The sequence below is a fragment of the Temnothorax curvispinosus genome, unplaced genomic scaffold (genome assembly GCF_003070985.1).
Source record: "Temnothorax curvispinosus isolate PA1 unplaced genomic scaffold, ASM307098v1 QBEX01007541.1, whole genome shotgun sequence".
Taxonomy (NCBI): domain Eukaryota; kingdom Metazoa; phylum Arthropoda; class Insecta; order Hymenoptera; family Formicidae; genus Temnothorax; species Temnothorax curvispinosus.
In genome coordinates this window covers 26,361-38,942 of record NW_020217321.1, presented here as the reverse complement: position 1 = coordinate 38,942, position 12,582 = coordinate 26,361, and the positions used below count along the sequence as shown (strand labels likewise).

At 34.2% G+C, this 12,582-nt stretch overlaps 2 protein-coding genes across 2 annotated transcripts in view; one reads left to right on the top strand and one right to left on the bottom strand.

Annotated features, from left to right (window-relative positions):
- The window catches only part of LOC112457155, a 6,476-nt gene extending 5,166 nt beyond the window's left edge, over window positions 1–1,310 (bottom strand). Inside the window, exons 1-4 of the mRNA XM_025020065.1 lie at window positions 750–1,310; window positions 456–670; window positions 212–345; window positions 5–129 (exon numbers count right to left, since the gene is read on the bottom strand). Of these exons, the coding sequence (XP_024875833.1) occupies window positions 31–129; window positions 212–345; window positions 456–525 (303 nt within the window). The 5' untranslated portion in view covers window positions 526–670; window positions 750–1,310 and the 3' untranslated portion in view covers window positions 5–30. The remainder of the gene's footprint in view (window positions 1–4; window positions 130–211; window positions 346–455; window positions 671–749) is intronic.
- LOC112457150 (kinesin-like protein KIF19) overlaps window positions 1–12,582 on the top strand; it is a 48,196-nt gene that overhangs the window by 26,036 nt on the left and 9,578 nt on the right. The window contains exons 5-6 of the mRNA XM_025020059.1: window positions 11,149–11,298; window positions 12,092–12,307. Of these exons, the coding sequence (XP_024875827.1) occupies window positions 11,149–11,298; window positions 12,092–12,307 (366 nt within the window). The remainder of the gene's footprint in view (window positions 1–11,148; window positions 11,299–12,091; window positions 12,308–12,582) is intronic.

Genomic DNA, 12,582 nt, shown 5'->3' with positions numbered 1-12,582 from the left:
CGTGAAAATTGTAGAGTTTCTTGACAACTCTTATGTACGGATGAATTCAAGTGTTTCTAGCTTCATCTGGTCCCATGCTACTTGTTCAGCATGTCCGTTTATTACCAGTTCTTCAGTAACGGAAATTAGCTTAAAAAAAATTCAATTAATTTTAATTAATTTGCGCTTCTGCAAAAAGATTCTCGAAGATTGAATAATAATAACTACTTACCCCATAATTTTGTATCATAAAATAAATATTTGCATAAATATTAGTTTGAATGCGACCTTCAATCTGAGCTTGAGCAGTAACTCCCTTTGAGGAACAATTTTGTGCCACATTGTAAGGTTCTGTCGACCATTTACCTGCAAAAGAGTAACATCGAAGTATAATTACATATCCAAAGATAAATAATTTTGAGTAGAGATGTATAATCTGGAAGAATAGTATATAAATAACGTCAATATATAATTACCGTTCTTTGGTTGAATATTTGCTAAAAAGATTTCGATGGCTTGGAAGGGTAGGCTCAAATAATTATACATCAATGGCCTTACGAATTACTAAACTGCCAGTAACCACCGTGATCGAGTAATCGTACTACGCTTATTCTCTCTCCCGATGGATCTGGACGTTCAATGCATCCTCTAATCCATTTGTTGCTCCAATATACAGCTACGTAATCATCCTCTGCAAAGTAAAAATGTATTGTATAATCAGAATATCCTGATTTCTTTTTTATTCAACGTGTTAGGATTATATCACTTACTGTTCAATACATCTGGAACTGGCAGCAATTCATTGTTATACCAACCAATACAACATGCTGTCTTCCAAATTTTGCAAAAGGAGAAATGATGAATGAATCGGAAGCTGAACGAAGAGCCAATTTGGCTTGACAGTGTGAGAGATATTAATGTCATTATTAACACTCTCAAACAGGGACAGGGGCCGTTGAATCGGGACATTATACACAACTTCAATCACCTCGGCTATTGTGCGATATATATTCACGCCAAACCGAATATATAACATCGTGTTATTTTTACATTTAGGAAAATTATTTCATATTAACTCAATAGGCTTTAAACTTGCATACATAAGTGAATCTCACGTTTTATGTAAAATTTTGTAAGAAACCGGTAATCTAACCTATTACTACGTTTACGCAAGCGTTACTTAATTCTGTAGTAACTTACGAACGATATGATAATTCCTCCGCATAAACGAAAGATTTTATAGTAACTATGATGATATCGTTCGTATAAGTTACTGCAGAAGTAATACTCACGTAAACGTAAACTATTTATAATTCCTGTCACATGCACTTAGTCGCGTAAAAGATCGAGTCACGGTGCGGTCTCGCTTCGCGTCGTATAATAATAGGATAATTACATGTAAATAAAACAATTACCTTGAATCAGAAAAAATATTAATCGTCGCGTCGCGTAAAGAGTCACGGTTGGTATAGCTCCGCGCCGCGCGCGTATACTACCGTGTCCCGTGTCTCTCTCGAGATAGGTTAACGACAGCGCGTTGAACGCACTAGGGCTGGAATTTTTGTTCGAAGATTTTCAATTTCGAAAATTTGAATTCGAATTCGTCATTCACTGCCGTCCCTTCACAAATAAAGTTATTAGAATAATACACAAAAACTGTACACAATGGAAGGAAGAGCGCGCGCGACTGCGCGTGAATAGCTCTCGCTTAAATTCCGATTTGTCAGATATGCTAGCCTCATAGGTCCCGAGCGCAGGAAAATAACGCGAGACTACTGCGAATTATTTATATTGCGGTTGTGTTGTACAGTGTACAACTTCAAGACGGGAATTTCGTAAGTAAATAAAATGTATTTATATACATTTATTATATGTATTTATATGTATTTATATATATATTAGTAATATGTTTCACCAAATTCAAAGCCCTTAAGCTCTTAAAAGTGTTATTGCAAAATTAAATTAACATTACGTGTATTCCATAAATATAGCCAAAGAATGTAATATTTTTCAGCTTATGCACAGATTAACGTGGAAATTTGCACAATAATTTATAATGTTATACAATAGTTAATAGATAATGTGTAAAGAGTAAAATTTTTCCGCGGTCTCAAGGTCGAGCGAGCGAGCACGTGAGTCGAGGACACGCGTTTTTTAATACATCGGTTCAATACCCTTTTTTACCATTCGTTTTTTTGAGCACTTTCTAATTTCACAAATTTCTTTTCATTAAATAACTAAAAACAAAACTTTAACTTGCATATATTAATTAATTTTTGGTGAAAACATAAATGTATTGTCATTTTTTAAATAAAAATTAGATTTATCGATTAGCTCCTGTAATATTCCTCTGAGTGCCTTTTATAGAAAATTTCAAATCCAAATCGAACGGATGCTAATTTTATTCCTATGTTTTAGCTAATTAAAAATTATGAGAAGCTGGGTGTGGAAACATTTTTGTAAAAGTGATGATGGACTGCTGCTTTTTGCCTCGTTTTATTTTTACACGTCTATTTTTTTCTACTTTCTTAAAACATGTTAGTCTGGCCTTTGTGTATTTGTGAAGATATAGTAGTTTAAAGTTTATAAACCTTATTTAGGGTTTAAAAAACTTCAAAAATATTTTTTCACTTATTTTATGCACTACTTAATCGAAAAGAAATAAATTAATTATGATTGAGCCTAAAATAATAAATTTCGATCATGATTGATCCAAATTTGAATATCATGTGTAATTGGACTTATAATTTTTGAAGTTGTCTCTGTAGGATTATTATTTTAAAATTTTTATTTAAATTTATTAATATCATTATTTTAATTTTTTGGACAGTAGCCAAATGGACGATATAAATGACATGCAGGCAGGCACTTTAAACCAAAATGAGATTGAAGGTGTTGAAGAGACGCCAGTTCCTCCTACTAAAAAAGTTCGCAGGATCGCACCTCGATCACAAAATTTTATAAGTAAGAGTCGTATGGAGCATATTACTCAAGCTCTGACAAAACTCGTCGCAACTGCGACATTACCTTACCACTTTCTATCATCGAATGCTTTGAAGGATTTTATGAACGTCTTGGAGCCCAACTACAAAGTTCTCAGCAGTCAAACCATCGTCAACCGTCTACGAGTCGCTGAGGCAGAAGTTAAGACGAAAATTGGAACATTTGGACCATCTAAACAATTGGAACATTCTAAACCTATTTCCATCAAAATCTTAAAAAATTTTTTTTTCACCATCACAAAGCTTCCTCTATGAGGAAGCAATAATATTTTTAATTATTTTTAGCTTCTTCTTTTTATTATTTTTCCTGTATATACGAACACAGATTATACAAAAGAAAAAAAACATGTATGGACATATTTTATACATAATTGTATATATTTATAGATATATGTTTTTATATAAAAAATTTTTTACTGGAGATGTCTCTAACCGCGTGCTGTTATCAGTTTTCAGTAATTATTTACAAAGACCCCACTCGCCAATAACCTTGACCTTGACATATGTTGTCAAGGTCACTCTCCTGAGTGACCTTCAGAAGGTTTTAGCCGGCGGTCGTTTTTTATTAAAAAGTTATTAACAAAAAAAGTTTGAAAAATATAGCAGTTATTTTGAGTATTAAAAGTCATAAAAGACTAATATATATATGGAAATAGTACATGCATGAACAAAGAAAAGTTATTTAAAGCAGCAAATTTGAAGACACACTATGTGTCTAGTTTAACAATAGTGGAGCCCCCCGCAGAGGGGCGGAACCTACTGCCTCCACGCATACACTTTTCACGCGAGACGAGTTGTCACATGAGTTCGTGGCGTGCTTTATAAGCTCGTTTATATGTATGTATGTATGAGTTTATTGTTTATCCCCGCAGGGTTTACAAGGCGTTTTTGTAAGGAACGTACCCAAACCTCTTACAAGAACAAACTTCTCCTCGCGACCTGGCCGTATGCGACCTCTTACACTCTCGTTCCCTCCCTCCCTTCCTCGCTTCTTCTCCTTTTCCCCTCCCCTTCTCTACATCCTTCTCCTCCGCCCCCCTTCCTACCTTACTCTTTCTCCGAGCCCTCTCTCTCCTCAATCCACCTCCATTCCCTGCATCCACCCAAACCCTCCTCTTCGCTTTTTCTTTTCCATCGTTAGGTCCTCGCTGCAACTCTAATTCATATATCCTCCACTCTGCTACCCTTCCGTCTCTTTGCGTTCGTCTCCTTGTGTAACTAATAACTATTAGACTCTCATCCCTGCTCTCTTTTTAACCCTCCCGTCCCGTATACTTCTTTGCCTCTTTCTTCTCTTCCCCTAGCCACATATCCCCTTTCTTCATAACACCACCACTGATTCTGTTGTCAGCTTTTTTCTCTCGCTTTGCCCTCTTCCCTCTTCTCCTTTTCTTTTCTTCTTCTTCGCCCCCGTCCTTTTCACCTTATCGACCAGAAACATCCTCATCCTCACCTTCGCGCGCTTGTTTCTTCTTTACCTCAGCTCTCTTTTTCTCACCTCCTGCCCGCAGCGGCCGAACTACACCTCTCAGCTCCCACCGCTCGACGCTTCCTCTCTCCTCCACCCTGCTCGTCTTGCTACTACTGTCATTCGATGAGCTCGTTTATATATATACATAATGAAATATTATATATTCTCTATTAATTTCCTGAATACACATATTTTATGTTATCTAGTAATACATAAAATGGGTCTTTTCCAATTCTTTTTATTGTATATCGCCACAAATCTTTACACAGATAATCGACTAACTTATCTTGTTTAATACCAACTCTACTTAAATGAGCTTGTAAAGCACGCCACAAACCCATGTGACCGCAGGGGGGGCGGAACCTACTGCCACCACGCATGCACTTTCCACCATTAATAGTGTAAAGGCGGCTTATGGTGCACACGTGACCCACGGAGTTTAGTGAGGTTACGTGCCATGTTGTGATTGTTATCGAAGCAAACGTGTTTACACGGAACTTGAGCGCGACGCTTGAAAGTATTCGAGCGTTTCCTAAAGCCGCTCCGACTGGCTCCGAGGCAGACAACTCGTAAAGGACGAAAACGAAGAATGACCGCCGTCCTTACTAACTCGCCTCAAATGAAGGAATTGGCGACTGAGCAGGCAGAGTGTGGAAGAAAGATGAGAAATCTGCTACAAGAAAGAGAACGACAAAATTGACCATTATCACTACGCCGAGAAAAAAAGGCCGGTCAAAAAAAAATGCCACGCAATGAGGACCGCAACGAGCAGTGGGCGAAAAACAAAGTCAATAAAATTAAATAATATGTGCTGCGTATGCTCGGACATGATAGAAAACAGAGCTGACAAAAAACAGTGCATTTCGTGCAAGCGTAAGGCACACAACAAGTGCGTGCGTTCGTCAAATTCTGTCTTTAAATGTTTTAACTGTTTCAATGATACTGATAGCAAAAAAGAAAATTGATTTTGTTGATGAAATTATTATTTTTCTACTAAAAAACATTGAATAAAATGTATTCTATTATTTTTTATGATCAAAATTATGTATCTTTATTTAAAATCCAGTCCGATAATGAAGACACAACTCCGCCCCGGGAATTTTGACTTTTCGATTTTTGCACTTTTGTCGTTTTTACTCTATACCAATTGAACAAAGCGACGTAGATAAAAAATGCCTGTATAAATTTTGTAGCTAAAGGTTCACTCTTTACAATGGTATATTATATTTCACTAAAATGATTTATTTTGTTGTTAAAAATCGGCACCAAAAAAAAGGGCCGACTTTGCCCCGGTCTCCTCTATATATCTGTGTAAATATAGATTATTTGTAATGATTTATACTATCTAAAGGATAAATATTTACATTTACGAACCCCTCCTCAATGACCTCCTTCACATATATTATCCCAGCGAAAAATGACCTGTCGAATCGACGTCTAGTTGACGTCGAAAACGTATATCGAAAAGTAATTGAAATATTCATCGATTTTGATTGATTTATGGCACAACTTTCGATGACTTTTCGACTCAGAATAAATCGATTTTGATTCGATATTGATTATTATTTCCTCACTGTAGATATGGGCCGATTCACCGTCTCCGATTAACATGATCCTCCGATTAAACTCTTCGGCTCTTTCTAAGGGGGGGAGATCCAGAGACTTGCAAGTTGCGAGGAGAAGACGGATGAATTGATAAGGGAGATTATTTAAAAATGGGAGAATATCTCTTAAAGATTGAGGAAAGGTTTTTTCAATGTATTTGACTAAATAAGAGGCTTTACTACAGTACAATCCGCAATTAAATATTACATGGTTAATATTTTGCATTGGGTTGCCGCAAGGGCAGCGTTCGGTTGATGACAAAGAACAAGACGTCTGTCGTAGCGTGGATATAAAGTAAAGCATACATAGAAAAACGTAAGACGTAAAAGACTATACAATATATAGCCTTTCACGACTTACGTTGTTCTCTACCTTATTTTAGCCTATCAACAGCCTTTCAAAGTTCCGATCACGGACTTATATCCAATTGCAGCACTGCTGTTTGGCGTCGTCGGCGCTCAACAAAATATTCAAGTTGTTGCTCAGTTGCCGGATTGTTTGCGCATGCGCAGCAAATGGCGGCTTATACATATAATGCAAGTAATAAAAAGCTGTGTTCAGCAGAGAAAACTACTTTGCAATTGTTGTAAAATTTGTGAATGTGATTGGTTTTTAATTTTGGCCGAAACTAAGAGTAATACACCAATCAAATTCACGAATTTTACAACTGCAGTTGCAAAGCAGCTTTCTGTGCTGAACACAATTATAATTAGTATAATGCCTGTATATAGGTGTTTATATATAAAAACTTTTTTATTTTCTGTCTTTAATATTTATTTTATAATTAAACTTATTTTTTATTTTGATTAATGTAAATACAAATATCTTATTAATATTAATAATATTAATCTTATTAATATTAATAATTTAATTAAATTGCTTAATTTAACTTCTTGTTTAATAAATGAGCGGATGTAGTAATGAAAATGTACCTATTATATATAATATTTTAATTTTCAAAATTGTCAAATTACAAACAGGATTTTTGTTGTGACTTTTACAGTTATAAAGTAACTATTTAATGAAAATAAAAACCTAAAAAAATTAATATAAACAAAACAATTTCCGTCGCCAGCAAATAATTCAAAATAAGTCGTTTTATTTTTGACCCAACTGGCCAATTGAAACAAGATTGCACGACGTTTCGACCGAATTCCGGTCCTTATCAAGTGCTTTAATAAGTTACACCGATCCGCATAACAAACTTAATTGCATCGTTGACGTGGTGTCCTGACAACGTCAAGACCAACGCAAAACTAAACAAAAGAGAAAATAATACATTTAACAATAAAAAAACTATACAAAATCATTACAATATCGCGCTAGTCAAAAACAATAAAATCAATTAACACTGTAAAAATTAGTTAAAAATTTACAATTTTTATGCGTTCCAAAACAAACGGTGAAATCAAAACGTCACCAGCCATATCAAGGCACGTCCGAACAGTAAGACAGTCAAAGTCGAAATGAAGTTGTCAAACGTAATCCGCGGACAGCAAACGGCGCTCTGGTGGAAAAACGAGCAAAACCGAATATACAGGGCCGACTAAGTAATACCAATGACACGGTTATAAATAGATGGCAGGCTCTCAGTATCGTTTTGTAAATTGATTGCGCAATCATGTTTTTTAATGAAAAACATTTCGGATATTTTACTTTTTTTAAAATGTTTTTTTTGTATAAAATTTTCGGATGCTGCCACTTGAAATCATGATTGTGTGCAAGACGGTGTTTGCTCACAACAGAATGATTATCTACATTTTTCCTGATATCACATCGATGTTCTTTGATGCGTGTTTCTAAATGCCTTTTTGTCTGGCCAATATATACCGCATCACAATTTGCACAATCAATCTTATAAACTAACTCAGCCTGACTGAGATTCGGCAACCCGTCTTTACCCTTCCTAATGACACAATCCAATCTCTTCGGGATGGTGTGAAGAACTCTAAAGTTCATGTCTCGCATTGTACGGCTAACATTCTCGCTAAGGCCCTTTATGTAAAGTACAGTAATGCACCTTCGAGGATCTTGGGCCACTTCGCTACTGACAGGATCATTGTTATTACGATTTCGCAATTCGCCAAGCCGGACATTGACATATTTATCAACAACTTTCTTCGGGTAACAATTATTAATAAGGATCTTTTTTATTTCACTAATATTAGACTTGTGAAACCGCGCATCGGACAAAAGAATCGCCTGATCAAATTATTTTCAGTGCTAAAGGAAGTAATTTGCTAATATATGTATATAGACAGTAAACATGTAGTCGAAGGAGTGCCGAGTGGCTACCGCCTTTTCCCCGTAGGCAGGGGTGGGTGGGAGTGGAAAGTTGAAAACATCAACCGTACAATTACTACGTTTACGCGAGCGTTACTTCTGTATAGTAACTTACGATAATTCACTCGTTTACGCGGAGTAAATTATTGTAAGTTACTACAAAATCCCGTTTATGCCAAGGAATTATCGTAAGTTACTACAGAAGTAACGCTCGCGTAAACATAAATGATAAACTTTGTTTTGCCTTATAAGCAGAGATGGAATCGGGTGGGGTAAATCTCGCTTTGCGTGGAAAGTACAATGCTGTCTAGAGAATTATCCACGAAAAGCGAGATTTACCCCACTCCACCCCTGCTTACAGGGCAAAACGAGGTCTATCATTGTACGATTCGGGTTTTCAACTTTCCACGCGAACTGAATCCACCTCCCCATCCACCTCCGTCTACATGTCAAGACTAAAAATCGGTGTTTCCATATTAGTAAGATTTGTTATTGCCATAAATATTACTACATGCCTCAATGGTCGAATTGATACGATGCCCTACATGGAATGAGGGAGTTTCCAGGTTCGAACTCTGGCTAAGGTAATATTTTTCGCAATAAATTTAATAATTTAATTTAATAAAAATGAGATGCTTAATATGTAAGTATCAAAGATTAAATCAATTTAGAAACGACCCAAACCCATGGTCGAAAAAGTCTTGACGATTAATCTGATCAAAACCAATGATCGAATTGTCACGACATTAGCCAAATGTTGTCGAATATAAAAATAGAGTCTTTCTCGTTTATTTATTTATATTTAATATGTTTTAAACCTGTTTAAAACCTTAGCATTCCTATTATGCACCGCGGGTTCCTTTATGATAAATTACTTCCTGACCTAATTATTTTGGTTCAGTCGTGAAGTATTGCACACAGGTATTTGCATGTCTTCCGATTAATAGCTTGCATTAATATGTAGTAAAAAACACATTTTTACGTCCATGTAGAAGTTGCATAAATTTCTGATAAGTATCATGGTATTCGCCTGCTCACACACGATAGAAGCACATTATGCATACATGCACATTATACGTACATACGTATAATATAATTACATTACGTGTATTTTGCGTGCACGAAATTACGATAAGGAACTACTTATGCAGTGCATTCTCATTCACTTTATGTATTCAAATATTCACAACGTTCATTACTCACAACATTTGATTACAAATAACAATATATGAACAAAACACTAAATACTAATATCTTATTTTGCTATTAACTTTTTATGATCCGAATTAATTTCAACATATCTGTCGATCGTTAGGGGAGACCGGGGCTAAGCCGACAACGGGGCTAACTTGACACTAGGCTTTTTGCCAATTTAAATCTATCGTAGAAACTTGCCTTTCCTACTGTAAATGCGTCTTTATGTGCCAGTATTATCAACGGAATTTGGTAACATTCTGAGTTATAGTGTAATTTTTAACGCGACATAAGCGTTTTTGATAGTAAAAAGTAATTTTTCTGATCTCTCGAAAATGTCTACTCTTTCATCGAGTTTTACTCTTGCGAATCTACCGGTAAGTAATTTTGATAGGAAATTCGATGCTTTATACGAATCCGATAATAATTTTTGCATATTTTCAAACTTTTTATATTTTTGGAGTAACAAAAGTAAAAAACGACGTTCAGGGCTAAGTCGACAGGGGCTAAGTCGACACGCTGTTTTATTAGTTCCCAATAATAAACGATGCTTGTAATGCAGCATATGGTCCATGACAAATGTGTGCGCACGTGTAATCGCGAATTTACTTGCATAAATTGTTTTTCAGACATGAGTTTAGATTAAAATAATTGAATGTTTAACAATTTTTGTTCTCATTATTTCCAATGATTGTTTTACTTAATTCCAAATTTTTGTACTTTCTAAATACACGATAAACAAATGTATATTTAGTTTCAGACAATAAAAAATAAGTTCCAGATCAAATTGTGTCGATCAGGCAAAGTGTCGAGTTTACCCCGGCATTTTTCAATTTGAAAATTTGTCTTCGCGTCACTTTTGCTTTCCTGGCGGCAAAACAAAGTGACGTACAGCAAAACTTCCTGAATCAATTTTGTATCTGAAGAAACACTCTTTAAATATATACCATTGAATTTGCCTAAAAATTTTAATTAAATATTAAAAATTGCCTTTGAAAAAATAGTGTCGGCTTAGCCCCGGTCTCCCCTATATAATTAGATACTCCGTTTTATTTTAAACGTTAACAGAATATTGACTGATAGAATTGCTTAAACAATTATAAGTTTTGCTTTGCAAAAATTTTTATTAAAAAGTGGTTTATCAATTGTAATCGTTAATCACAGCTTCGAGTATTTGAAATGTTTTGCAGAAAATTATCAGTTAGTCTTACATCGGTTGTAAGGTCTCTTAGACTTCGCGTGATAACAATAACAGCCCTAAGTTTAGTTAATAGAGTCCTAAAGTTTTGAGAGTTAATTAATCAAATTGTCCGAAATTCGCGCTTTGCAAACAATGTTTAGTTTAGATGATATTTACAAGATATAATAAGTAAAAAAAATTTATCTGTTGAGTTATGTGAGATATTGTTAAGTGTATTAATCAATTAATGTCTTATAATTTGAACGTCTATCTATTATTTCGACATTATCTTGATAAAAAACAAAATTTTATTTGCCCTAAGAATCCTTTCGCATATATTTGTAAATGTTAATTATTTGGATTATTTTTTCTCCTCTCTCTCTTTCTGAAACCTTACGGATTTCTTTTATTAAACATTTTCATTTTTTTCATAGGTAACGATGTCATACATGGAGATTTACAATGAAAACATTCGCGATCTTCTCAATCCTAATTCGGGATATCTGGAATTACGCGACGATACTCGTGGTCGCAACGTTCAAGTCTCAGGATTGACGGAAGTCTCTACCAATTCGACAGAAGAGGTATTTATTTTTGTAATATAACGCAAGTTTAAGAAGCAAGGTGCATTAAAAAAATGATCGAAATATTAATTTAAACGATTTAAAACAAGTAGATTAACTCCTACAATTTTCAAAAAAAATTATATTTGGATATGTCTAAATATTCATCAAAAGCAGTTAAATATATAGTCCTTTTCGGTCTAGATTAGAAGCGAATAATCACGAAATAATTAGAAAAGTTTATTTTAAATTCTTATTTGATTTGTCACTAGTTAGCATCCTTTACTTGTATCCTGAAAATTTGAAATAAAAAAAAAGAAATATATAAATTGTTGCAATAATGAATGTAAGACTGTGTGACGCCAAACAACATTAAATTTTTGAAGTGCATTCTTGTAAAAAATCATGTTTTTTTACGTTTATGTATCCGTATTCCTCGGAAAATATTAAACATTTTTATAAATTTTCTAAATCTCTTTAGAAATAAATGGACTGTTGATTGTTTAGTGTTAAAAAATTATAATTTTATTATTTGCACGTGCAAAGTTATAAAAAAACTAATTTTTTTAAACTATTAAATACCAACCAAAATATAAACTTTATTTATAAAAGCTTATTTATAAAGAAACCTCAATCAAAACGTAGCCAATTATATAAGAAAAAGAATAACAAAAAAATAATAATTTGAATACATTAACTTTTAATCACACACAGTGATGAGAAAAAGAAACGTAATGCCCTATGATTTCTGCCTATAATTTTACTGCGTTCCTTCAGAGTGAACAACGTTGAGTGGTTTCTTTAACATTTACAGGTAATGCAGCTGTTACACAGAGGTAACAAAGCGAGGACAATAGAGCCGACTGCCGCGAATAAGACTTCGTCACGAAGTCATGCGCTTCTCAGCGTTATAGTTAAACAATTGTCTCGTCGAGTTCAAGATGACGAACAACGTGTGCGTAACAAAATAAAGCAAGGGAGATTATTCATGATCGATCTCGCCGGATCTGAACGGGCTAAGCAAACGAAGGTAATTTTTATATCATTTTTTTTTTTCAAATTACGTAGAATGTTTAATGCAACAATTATTTTTAAATTTTAATTTAGATTTTTTGATTTTTTTATTTTAATAGCAAGAAAAATTAATTTTCTTGGAGTATTTTTTAAAAAAATACATTCTCTAAGATTGATTTAAACAACCAATTTTTCTGGTCTTATATTTGTAAAAATATACATATTAAAAATATACATACAAAAATATACATATAAAAATATAGGTAGGTACATAGTAAAAATATACATACA